The 13,163-nt window shown below is 43.1% G+C and overlaps 1 protein-coding gene across 4 annotated transcripts in view; it reads right to left on the bottom strand.

The window, feature by feature from the left end:
• ELP2 (elongator acetyltransferase complex subunit 2) overlaps positions 1-6,735 on the bottom strand; it is an 83,360-nt gene extending 76,625 nt beyond the window's left edge. Inside the window, exons 1-4 of one of the 4 annotated variants that reach the window (XR_012799155.1) lie at positions 6,519-6,735; positions 1,987-2,065; positions 1,109-1,179; positions 868-1,018 (exon numbers count right to left, since the gene is read on the bottom strand). Coding sequence is in view for 2 of the 4 variants with exons in the window: in XM_075585986.1 (XP_075442101.1) it covers positions 868-1,018; positions 1,109-1,179; positions 1,987-2,065; positions 6,519-6,671 (454 nt within the window). In the remaining 2 variants the exon portion in view is untranslated. The remainder of the gene's footprint in view (positions 1-867; positions 1,019-1,108; positions 1,180-1,986; positions 2,066-6,518) is intronic. The other 3 variants (XR_012799156.1, XM_075585986.1, XM_075585985.1) reach the window with 3 other exon arrangements.
• Between the last annotated feature and the right edge of the window lie 6,428 nt (positions 6,736-13,163).

Raw genomic sequence — 13,163 nt, 5'->3', positions numbered from 1 at the left:
AAAACACCTTCAGTTACCGCGCATGCGCATAAAATACAAAAAAACGGCTTACATAAGTGTGGACAATTAAAACATCACACATGCGCATAAGTGCCCATACACCCTTGCGCACTTGCAGAAAGAAAGAAATGATCCATCTCCTCTGCGTAAGCGCACAAACAGCCATAAACACCCTTCACATGGACTCCTTCAGGGCGCAATCACCAGAGAGAAGAAGCAGGAGGAGCTAGGCCATCTAAACAATATATATTCTACTGTCAAAAGTCTTTAATTCTATCACAAACAAAATACAATTTAACTGATAAAACACAAAGAAGTTTCACTTACAATGCGCGTTCTCAGCACACACTCCCTATTTTTAATTTTTTTATTTTAAATGGCAAAGGTAACTCGCCCTTTAAGTTACACTCATTCGAGCAAAAACAAGACTGTCCATGCGAGATATGAATACATTACTTATTTATTTGAACCATGTTACTTTTACGTGTTGAGCCTCAATTACCTTCCAAATTAACCACTAAAAATAAAGTCAGAATACACTGTATATTTCTATGATATTTCATTGTGTGCTTTTTACAGCTTGGCTTTGAAGCTTACATTTGAAAAAACTATTATACTCTCCACTCTAACAATAGAATGCACAATAATTAGGAATATAGTTATATTTTTCTATGAAAGTGAACATTGCTGGAAGAGTTAATGAACCACAGGATCATAGTAATAAAATGAAATTCAGTAAATGAAGAGATAAAAAAAGACAAAAATATATATATTTTAATGACAAGCAGGACTGCAGCTACAAAAAGAAGTTAGCTCAACTGTATACTGTATGATGAATGGTGCAGAACTTCTAACAGAATAGCTTACCTTTTAACTTGGTTCTGGACCATATTCTCACAGTACAGTCCGAGGCAGCAGAGGCTATGAGAAGTTCATCCTCAGATACTCCCTGAGTGCAAACAGCATGAACTACACATACTGCTTCAGTGTGACCTTTCAGTGCAACAGAGTGTTCATACTATACAGGAAACAAATACATGGACAGTATTTTCTATATGAATATCACAACAATCTTCTAAAGAAAAATAATGGCTGAGATTCCACCTACCTGGTTTTCCTTGATCTTCCAAATAATTACCAGCTTATCAGACCCACCAGAAACCAGTTCTGTTTCAGAACCTGAAATGAGCATATTTTTAGAAAATTACTATTAACTTTGAATATTTAATGCTTCCTCGTTTTAGCCACAGCAAGTGAACTGTAATTCCGAGAACTTGCTTAATGTTTAATAAAAACAGCACTTTCATTTAATACTTTTACAAACATATATCCAAATGTATATTAAGAGGCCATCATAAGGCACAGCCATAAAGACTAAAAGGTAATTGATCTTTTCTCCAGAACATGTACAAATTATGTATTTTGGTTTAAACACTTCACATACTGCAATAGCCTGCAAAGTCTAAACAGGTTACAGTGAATTGTTTCGATGACAGAACAATGGTCTTCATTTCAACAATACACACTGTGTTTTTGGTGTCTTTAAACCTCCGCTAAAAGAATGCAGGACAAGGCCTTCCTCTCTCTTATATTGGCAATCTAATTACATTATTCACTAGGAAAGGTTTTACGGATACTGTAGAACAAAGAAAATTAAATGGAGGGCAGGACCTATGAGCACAGCAGATCCTATGGGGGTTTGGGGTGGTGGGTGCGAGGGGGGGGGATGCACCGTACCAGCCCCCCAAAAAAATTAAAATAGGAAAAAAGCACAATGTACAGGCACTCAAGGGTATATAGAATAACACTGTCTGTATTATTAAGGATAATTAATAAATCTGGATTTGCTCTTTTTACGGATCGAACATACAGAGAGATTGGATGCCTTCGGGGGTAGTGGGATACATTCATCCTTTTTTTTTTGTTGTTAGAAGCAGAATTGCAAATATTTTGCATTGTTTTTGTAACTGGGGCCATGGTACTTACTGCGGTCATGTTTCTGAATCCACTGCACACAGTTTACTCTTCCGGTGTGGCCGTTTAGAGTGGATACCACAATCTTTTGCTGAGAAAATTTAAAAATAAAATATTTAAAATGTGTGTTAATCTATTACACCAAGATTTTTCAACTGACAACTAGATCTGATGCACTTTACATGGGTCAGTTGGGCAGAAGCATTATATAATAAAGTGGATGGCAGAACGTGTTCAGATCATGTGCAAAGGCAAAGAACACAATAAATTAGTTATTTTCATGCATTGTCCTGACCCCAGGCACACTGCTAGGCATGGTCCTCAACTTCTCAGACAAATGCTATATCAGAGTTTTTTAACAGTGGTTCCTAGGACCCCTTGGATTCTGCAAGCATCCCTAAAGATTTCCCAGAGAATTTCACGAAACTTGAAAATTGTACCAAATACAGAAGAATTTACAATGCATCTGATCTCACACACACTATTAGAGAGGGTTGGGGTTCCTTACAAAACATCTGATCTATGACGCGGTAACAGGGCTGGTTCAGGTTGCCTCTCCAGCTCCTGTCATGTAAGCCCTGATAGCTACAGGCTGTGGCAGGCAATCCTGTGGGCTTTTGACCCCACTCATACTGACTCCCTGAGTGACTGAAGTGGTGGTGACATAGGAATCTGTGTGTAGCCTATCATGGTACAGATCCTGTGCCCTCCCCTTCTGTTCCTCAGGGAGGAAGTGCAAATTGGTTAGTCAGTCCTGTTTCACTCTTTCCTAAGAAGTGGATGCGAGTGCCCTCTCCTCTCAACTGGGAGGGCAGAGAGGTCAGTCAGCCCTCATGGCTGACTGGCCACTAAAGATATTAAGCTCCAGACTCAGTGAGCACACACCATCCAGAGGCCTGTGATCCTCTGTCCATCATGCACCGCTGTATAAGATCAACTGCAGTGACTGCCACAACAATAAACCCCTTTTGCTTTTATATACGCCTGCTTGAGTGTTCAGTCCATTTGAGCAGGCGGTGGTAGATCTGTGTTTTGGTGGGGGCTGGCTCTGGACACTCTGGACACTCTGGAGCTCACCACAACTGCAGGCGCTGAACAGCCGAGCAATCTCAGATGACACCAAAAGCCTGTCCTGATCTCCATATCACAACAGACAACTCAACTCTCCTGAACCCTCACAGAAACGCAGCACTACAACACGTATCTCCTAAGGGGTGGGGGTACATGTGCTACACTTACAATGCATCTGATCTCAGACATGCTATTAGAGAGGGTTGGCGTTCCTTACAATGCATCTCTTAGACGCTATTAGAGAGGGTTGCGGTTTTACGCAGAATCGAAAAATATAATTATCCCACTCCATAATGAAAAAAGGGTTGGAAACCACTGTGCTACATTATACTAGTTGAGCTGAGGTTTTCTTGCTAGTCATAAGTGAAATGCTCCATCTCCACTGCTATTTTGTATGACATAGGCCTGGGACATAGTGCGTCTCAAACGTGCAGAGGCGCGCTGAGGCTCAGGGAAAGCGGTGCTTTCCCTGGCCTTACACAGCGCGCCATCAGGGGGTGGGCCGGGGGCGGGCCAGTGACATCACAGAGCTGGTTCGCCCTCATTGGGCGAACCGCTCACGTGACCAGCCCTGCGCTCCGGCAAGCGGGGAAATTTCAAAACGCCGTCAGACACACGCTTCCCCAAGCGTGCTGACGCGTGCGCGAGCCCCTGCTAAAGCCGCTCTCATTGCGGCTGCAGGGGCTCAGTGCCGAGCAGCAGCGCGTCTCAGCACGGGTCAGCGCTCATGTCCCAGGCCTAACACACACATTCCCAGCTAGCTCAAACTCCTACACCCACCACATCATGAATATAAATGTATGCAAAAAGAGTACTGCTGAGCGTGGCAAATGTATACAACAAAAGACAGGGGTGCCCAAGGCTACATCCAATTGACAAAACATATATGGTAATAAGTATAAAGTGTAAATACTTCAATAATAATTATTATTATTAATTACTTGGTTATTTAGTTAAACCCTTTGGCCAAAGCGTCATAAGCCTGCATATCAACGTCAAGGTATAACGAAATTAATGCAGGTCCTACACTGTGAACCCTTCCTTTTACCTCTGTATGAGGGGAAAGAACCATAGATGCTGTTCTTGCAGCAAAGTGAAAAGACCTCCCATATTTTGTATGACTGTAAGAAGACCGATTGAATATATTTGTGCAGGAAGTATTTCACACACTTCATTTTAGAGCACCAGATCACCAAACAACTGTTTGCACTACTAAGCTAGCTATGCGCTCTACTCGCTATAAAAAGAAACGCCTCCTTCCTTTTTCCCATTGCTGCTGTTGGTAGCGATTCCTCCTTCTTACATTCTGTAATTCCACTCTGGAGAGAGCAGTAGCTGACAGCAGAGGCCGTCATTGTAACAGCTCATGCTAGTGAAATACTGTAATAAACAGACTCAGCAAAAAAATGAAAATTCTGAAAACGTAAGAAGTTAGCTATAGATGAACAGATGATGCACCATCAGGTTATGCAATTACCTAATTTTTATTTTTTAGAGGGGAGCATTGATGCTTAAAGAAATGGGAGATCATAGGTTTGGGGTGTGCATGCAGAAGGCCCCTTACATTGACAACACGAACACAGTGAAAACATTCCGTTTCTTCAGACATCATGGAAGGCATGACACCGGGATGGGTGTTGAACTATCAAACTGCATTTTGTAGCACTAATGAACATATGTAATTATTGGATAAATAACCTTATTGATGTCATTAGCTTCTACAATTCTTTGAGCCCATAAACACATTTTACAGAGCATTAGAAGCTAGAAAATCAGATGGTTAATTCTTCTGGATAGTGACTTGTGTCTGTATTTCTCCACTTGGCAGAGCATTGAATGTGCTAATAGCACTGTCACTGAAAAAGGCCAGGGCCATGGTCAAAAAGACCGTGCTGAGGCGCGCTGAGCCGTGCTGAGGGGAACATTATCCCTATCAGCACGGCTTTAGTTGGTGCTTCCGCAGGCGTGCGGATGCGTGTGGAATTGCAGCCGACAGGGAAATTTAAGTTTTCCCGTTGAGGGAAGCGGGGGGCCGGTCACGTGACTGCCAACAGCCAATGGCAGTCCGTGATGTCGGCGCCGTGACGTGGCGCGCCAGCCCCGCCTCCCGTCCCGCCTGGCACAAAAGCGCGCACGCTGACGCTCATGCAGGGACAGAAAAAACTCCTGCTTGAGCAGAGCATGAGCGTCAGCGCTGCTGAGCGCTGTCAATGCTACCATGTCCGAGGCCTAATGTATTGCCAGAAGCCAATGGCAGTCCGTGACGTCGGCGCAGTGACGTGGTGCGCTAGCCCCGCCTCCCGATCCGCCTCCAGAAAGCCTCCCACTCGGCACACAAGCGTGCTCGCTGACGCTCATGCAGGGACAAGAAAAATCTCCTGTTTGAGCAGGAGAGCATGAGCGTCAGCGCTGCCCAGCGCCGCTCCCTGCACCATGTCCCATGCCTTACACACCATTAAAGTGAATGAAATGTAAGGTCTCTTATGGCTCTGCACTGTTTAGCAAATACTGTATAGACAGTGTTTCACTAAAGTTTCTGCATGCAGGTCAGTGTTACTACACTAGGATGCTCAGGTGTCTTGTTAAATTCACAATTGTATGGCAACAATGAATCTCCGGCCCAGATCCACAAACGGGTACTAAGCTTTAGCACTCCTTTACTCCCATTCATATAAATGGGAATAAAGGCATGCTAAAGCTTAGCATCCGTTTGAGGATCTGGGCCAGACAGATCAGGAACAAACCAACTCAACAATTGTGTCAGTTGTCAGAACGCTACTAAAACCAAGTATGTTTTATTTCTACAGAGATTAATCCTAAAAAGGTAAAGTTATTTTTGACCTTGCTTTACAAACGTGTCATGTGTCTGCTAAACGAATTGCCTGTTTCAAAAGCAAATGTAATTTTAGAAATGTATACTTGTATTTAAAAAAAAAAGCAATGGAACTCTCTGCCTTTACCATCAGTTCTCTACCCCCAGATAATCTCTAAACACTACTACAATTATTAATCAAATACATATTTGAAGGAACACACAGGAATCTGTATTATTATTTTTTAAGCTTACTCTGTATTTAATTCATTTGCAGAGCAGGTACAATCACGGTGACGTTTCAGGGCACCGAGCCCTTTCCTCCGGCCAAACACCAGTTAATCATTTTTTTTGTTGCAAACTACTACAATTATTGTTAGTTTACAAAATTAAGATGGGTCACTTACATATCATGGATTGTCTCCATTGCTGGTACTAACTGCTGATAACAACACCAGACTGCCTGCCGCTATGTTTTTTTCCTCCAAATAAAAACATGCTACCCAATAAAAATGAATACTTATTGTTAACAAAATTCTTCTGCAGAAATGTTGTGTAGGGACAATGATTTTAGATGAAAAATAGAAGAGGGAACAAAAACATCCCTGATCCCGCCCCACACGTGTCACCATGACCCGTTTACAGTATAAAGGCTGATTACCTGCGGGTCGTACAATCCTATGGAGTAACATGTCCCGCAGGCCAGAACCCCGCCGCGGCTCCAGCTGACACAGTGCGGACAGCGGTTTGCGCAGAAAGCAGCATGCGAAAGATGCACTGTGGAGGCCGCCATGTTCGAACCTAGCGACGTCATCCTGGGAGCAGGGGGTCACGTGGCAATCCCTCTGACGCAACGAGCTAGAGGGAGAAAGGAACAGTAGAGGGTTCTCAAACAGACTCTCGCGAAAGAGAAAGTTTGGCAGCCGCCGGGACCTGTACGTGATTGCAACAGCCTGAAGCAACGGAGGCCATGTTTGATTTGGGCATAACAAATCCATACATTTTGAGTAAAGGAAATTTGAAAGGTAGAAGTGGAATCCTTTGTGAGATTATATAAATATATATTTAAATTCACAAAAAAATGTGTGTATATCAACTCTTGTGATTTATGTGAAATAATATCTTTATTCTTTTACTTTCTGCCTGTGCAAGTTCTTTCAACTCAATGATTATACAGCAGGGCCCAGCTCATACAGCGGGTTCCGTTCCAGGCCGCCGCCGTAAAGTGGAAATCGCTGTAAAGCGGGGCTCTATTGTACTATATTGTACCTTTGAAAACAGAGATGCAGAGCTGTAAACCGACTGTTTCTCTGACAAATGGCATCTGACAAGGAGTTGCGCACGCGCTAAAACTGTTGCTTAGTGACAGACGGATACTCAGCTGCTGAGCGCGTCATGCTGAAAATTGCCGGATAAATGGAACAAGCGCCGAGCCTAATGAATATGGGTATACATTGGGAAACGCTGTATAAGCGGAACGCCGTAAAACGGAGCGCTGTAAGGCTGAGTCCATGCTCCCTGCTGGCTCGCTGAGGCGCGCTGAGGCTCAGGGAAAGCGGGTGCTTTCCCTGGCCTTGCGGTTGCTTACCGCACGCGCCGTCAGCGGGCCTTCAGGGGGCGGGCCGGGGCCGGGCGCGTCACTGGCCGGGGGCAGGCCAGTGACGTCACGGAGCTGGTTCGCCCTCATTGGGCGAACCGCTCACGTGACCGGCCTGTCTCGCCGGCAAGCAGGTGAATTTTAAATTCCCCTAAGACCTGCGCTTCCGCAAGCGCGCGGAAGCGCAGGTGAGCCCCTACTAAAGCCGCTCTAATTGCGGCTGTAGGGGCTCAGTGCTGAGCGGGAGCGCGCCTCAGCGCGCTTCCGTCAGCAAGCACGTAACATGGCGAGGCCTAAAGCAGGGCCCTCCTGTATAACAGCCTCACTTACCAACTTTTCTTAACCCTGTCCATATAAGAAAATGACGCGTGTGCGCGTGTGCGCGTGTGCGCGTGTGCATACATGTCTGACTGATAAAAAATATTTACTTTTCCATTCAAATGTTTTTTTGTTTTTGTGTTTATTATACAGCACATACTTTCTGGTGCCAACGACGTGTATCCAGAGTGGCAGCACAAATTACTACCACAGGATGCGTTAGGCCAGGGTTGCGCAAACTGGGGGGGGGGGATTTTTATGGGGGGCGGTGCCTCTTTCTTTCCGAAGGCATTTAAATGAAATGCCGGGGGAGCGACGAAGGCCTCTGTAAGACCGAGCTCACGGTGGCGGCGTCGCGACTTCAAGGACTCTTACCTGATTTTCTAAGGTAGTTCCTTAAGTGCCCACGGTGCTGCGCGCGACGACGCAGCTACAGTTTGCCGCCACATCAAAAATTGAAATTGCGGTCTGCAGTCGCGTGACTTCAGTGTCACGTGAGCTGGTTCAGCCAATGAGGGCGAACCAGCTCCGTGAAGCTTTTGTGATGCGTTCGCCACGCCCCCATCTCATGCACACGCATCACTGGGGCTGCAGGAGTGTGCGTACGGAAGCGCGCAGCACGCTCAGCCACTGTGACCTCAGCCTAAGTTCCCTTACCTTGGATCAGGCGGCTTCTGGCGACGCGACGCCATGGCAACGCGGCATCAAATTACGTCAGAACGCCGGAGCCATGGTAAGGAAGGGGAGAGGGGGTTGCGAGCAGGAGTGGAGAGCCGGCAGGGGGAAAAGTTTGCACACCCCTGGGTTAGGACTTCAATATACTATGAAGCTGTTCTGTCATGCCAGGGACGATTTCAGTCCCATTTATTATCTCTAGCACTGGGTATTAGTTTCACAGCTAATTGAATTAACGGACTTAGTTTTCTTGAACTGGGTTAAGAAAAGCCAGTAATTAGAATGTGGATATTTAACCATCCTCTCTGATCATTACGGTGACCAGATGTCCCGGTTTGGCCGGGACAGTCCCGGTTTTTCGCAGTTTGTCCCGGGTTCCGACTTTTCTGGCACCTGTCGCGTTTTGCTTTGTACTGGCTGTGCATGCGCAATCGGCGCTTGCCGGCCGCACATTCGCACGAGTGGCTGGCAAATTGTGATCCTTCATGTGTAGTCAGTGCTCGTTGTTCATGCATGGGCAGTCGGTGCTTGCGCGACATTTCTCCCGGTTTCTGCCGGGACAAATATGGTCACCCTACTGATCATCCATAAAGTCGGGACCACCATGTACTATGTGGATAGCTTTGCCAGGTGACTTCTCCAAAAATAATGGACCCAATGGTGAAAGGTGCAACGCACTCGACACACACACACACCTGTCTCTGCTCAATGCTGTTTCCTCCTTTCTTTGGCCCCTGGTTCCTGACACCTCCTGATTGGCTGCATTACCCAGCAGGGTTTGCGCCAGAACCCACTTTTTTTTTAATCGATTTTAAAAATGTGTTTAACAAAAGCGTATCACAGCGATTTTAAAGTGATTATATTCTCAGCATGCCAGTCAATGCATAGAACCAAATCACATCACTTCTATAATTCTACCCCCAAAAGTTTGCAGATCTTTCTCTTGTCCTAATTCCCTTTATACTTTCAATAAACATTGTCAACGGATGAGCACAATGTCACATGTATTGATGATACTGTTGGTGAAGTTATAATTTTCTACATATGATTTGCAGGTTTTATAGTGTAGTGGTGGTATTTCTTGCACAAATATGACAAAAACTGAACATTTACCAGTGGTCTGCTAAAAAGGTATTTTTGAATGTAACATTCACTTTATCAACCCACAGGAAAAAGACCACTTGGTCTATTTCTTGCACAAGTTACCCAGTGATCTAAGCCGATTTCTCATCCCTAGTGTGCAAAGCCCTTATCGCATTAGGTCTGCCTCCATAAATTTGCTTATCGTCTCACGATTCAATAAAGAATCTGGTCGCTCTTCCTTCTCCTCTCAATCACCCATCTGTTGGAACAGTTTACCTGAGTCCCTCAAATCTGCTTCCTGTCTAAGTTCCTTCAAAGTTATGACTCTTTCCTACTTTAAACAGATTTGTAACTTGTAATCTCAACTTTTTTTTCTATCCACGACATACTTTAAAAACAAGAAGTTAATTCCACTTTTTTTCCTGGTAAAATACGTAATAAATAAAAATAAAATGTGGTGCAATTTTGGGGCCACAAACTGCACCTGATGTGTATGTAGCCATGCAGCCCCTGGCTACTAGATTCCCTGCTTAGCACGTAAGTCCTGGTACCAGCGCAGCCAATGTTAGGGTTAATTCTGCATACTGTAAGTAAGCGGTTCCCTGAAAATTTACTCTGCAGTGTAAACATCCAATATTGCTCACTTCTAGCAATATAGAGATCACGGTCCCCTGCTCTGATATTATCCATTATTCTTTCTATACCTTCAAATCATACCCCTTCTGTGCTGCATCAATGGATGTCCCTAAAGTGAGTCAAAAGGTGGGTCAGTGGTTTTGAAGTCTCCTCCAATTTGTGAATATTGACAATATTCCGAAGACATTCCATGATACGTACTTTTAAGTTGCGTTTTATTCTGCCTGCATACTGCAGTCCACAGCTGCATTGTTGAACATACACCATGTACAGTATGTAGACAGATAATCAATGTAACTTATAATATGGTACTCGATACCTGTGACATGGGATGTCAGGTTTTTTTTGGGGGGGGGGTCATTTTAGTGCAGATTTTGCATTTCATGCATTTATTGTTTCCAACCAGGCCTAAGGTATCTCTTACTGTAGATCTTTTTTTGGAATCGTATTTGTGCCTTTAAGGAGACTGGGAGCAAGAATAGTTTTTAGCGTTTGTGATCTTGTGAAAACTACAGGTGTTTTTTGAAAGAAAAAAAAACCTTTTCAGGGTTGGATCCATATGCAAGATATGCCAGTGTTGTTTATGCAAACTGTTGAATTGTGAAACAAAGTAAGGGATATGTTGTTTAGATTCTGGTATATCTACAATAGCATTCAAAGATGCTTCATTGTTAATTGCAGTATCATTTTTGACATGTCGATTTGTGTTATTCATATGTCTCGCTGTATTTTTGTCCTTTTTATGGAACAATGTTTTCCTCTTTCTACTGTGGCCTTTTTGATATGCATTTTGTATAAGTTGTTTATTATATCCCTTCTGTATAAATCTTTCACTGAGAAATTCCGATTGTTCTTTAAACATTATGCCATCTGCACAGTTTCGTCTTAAGCGAAGGAACTGGCTGTAGGGGATGTTATCGATGCATTTGCGTTCATGGCCACTGGTTGGATGTAAAAATGAATGAACATTTGTACTTTTAAAGTGAGTTTTAGTTAGAATGCTGTTATTTTGAATATAGATCACCAAGTCGAGAACGTTAATGTGATCCTGATTTATTGAGGACTCCTGAATCACGTGCTTCACTAAGCATTGTTTTTAACTTAGTCAAATATTCAGCAGTTGGATCTTTCTTTAATTTACAGTAAGAGGTTTGGTCCGACAGTAGTCTATCTGCATCCTTACAGTAATCTGTTCGATCCTGAATTACTGTACCTCCTCCCTTATCTGCCTCACGGATAACAAAATTAGTATTAGATTTTTAAAAATGTAATACAGGCAGTCCTCGGTTATCCGACACAATGTGTTACTCAAAATGGCGTTGGATAGCGAAACGTCTTAAAGCGAAACACGTTTTCCGATAGGAACACTGTTTAAATGAAAGTTTCCGTTCCTGAAAGCATTTTTAACACTAAAATGCACCAAATATTTTATGCAGGCAATAAGATATGCAGCACACACATAAATTATATAGTGTATGTACTGTATTATATATATATAACATAAAATATAATATAATATATTGTATAGTATAACATAATATTATATTATATAATATATATTATATACACATAAACAACTTTGCAAAGTGTTGTAAGAGTGTTGGAGAAGCCGTTTTGGCGTTGTAAAAATGAACATATGTATGCATTGCATAGCGTTGGATAAGCCATTCGTTGTAAAGCGAAGCGTTGTAAAACGAGGATTGCCTGTACTGTTCTTTCTTTGATAGTGAGGTTAACATTAACACTGTATTTTGGTTCATGAGGTTGACATAGGTCCAAAAAATATTTTTCTACTAATTTATTAAATATTTCAATATAGTGTCCTTTAGGCCTCGGACATGGTCAAAAAGACCGTTCTGAGGCGCGCTGAGGGGAAACATTATCCCTATCAGCGCGGCTTTAGACGGCGCTTCTGCAGGCGTGCTGAGGCGTGTGGAAATGCAGGAGACAGGCAAGTTTAAATTTTGCCGCTCATGCAAGCCCAGGGCCGGTCATGTGACTGCCAGAAGCCAATGGCCGTCCGTGACGTTGGCGCCGTGACATGGCACACTAGCCCCGCCTCCCGGCCCGCCTCCATGCCCGCTTCCCGCCCCGCTCCCAACCTGCACAAGCGCGCTCGCTGACGCTCATGCAGGGACAAGAAAAATCTCCTGCATGAGCAGGTGAGCATGAGCGTCAGCGCTGTCCAGCGCCGCTCCCTGCACCATGTTCCAGGCCTCAGAGTGATATGGATAAAGTACCGATTTGGGTTTATGTTGTGAGTGTATAATGGGCATATCCCCAATTGAATCTGTAATGCCCTCATCTGCCAAGTCTATGAGGTCAACTAAGGCAGCTAGTTCTTTAATAGTAAAGGTATCTGTGTCTGAGTGGTTTTATAGATGTCCGGTATTGATTGTCTATTTGGACCTGTAATGAAATGTCTACACAACGTAAGTTTCCTAATGAATTTTTGTAAATCCACATAGAGGTCAAAGTTGTTAGCCTTGTTAGTGGGAGCAAGTGACAAACCCCTCAGTAAGACTTTCATAAGAGTGGTGTCAATGGTAAGTGAGGATAAATTAAATATCCCATTTGAAATTAATGTTGTGTTATCTGGGATGTTTTTTTCGAAAGATGTTTCTCTCCTTCTTCCCCCTCTTCTACCTCTTATGAATCTTACCTCTTTCTTGTTACTTTGTTCCTTATTTCTAGAGGAGGTAGATCCCATGCAGGTTTGATGGACCTCTTTTTCTCCAATCTGGCTAAAAAATCTTCATTGTCACTTTCCTTGTTCTTATTCTGCCCCTTCACATTTATTTCCTTATGTACTTGTGTGTATTTTGTGTCATTATGTGCTGGAATTATGTTGTATTTTATATGTTTAAATTGTTCAATGTTGTTTTACTTTTTAAATATTTTTATACATGCTCTTTTATATATATGTATATATATATATATATATATATATATATATATATATATATATATACATATATATAAAAGAGCATGTATAAA

Source organism: Ascaphus truei, chromosome 2 (assembly GCF_040206685.1).
Source record: "Ascaphus truei isolate aAscTru1 chromosome 2, aAscTru1.hap1, whole genome shotgun sequence".
Classification (NCBI taxonomy): Eukaryota; Metazoa; Chordata; class Amphibia; order Anura; family Ascaphidae; genus Ascaphus; species Ascaphus truei.
This window is presented reverse-complemented; position numbering and strand designations above follow the sequence as displayed.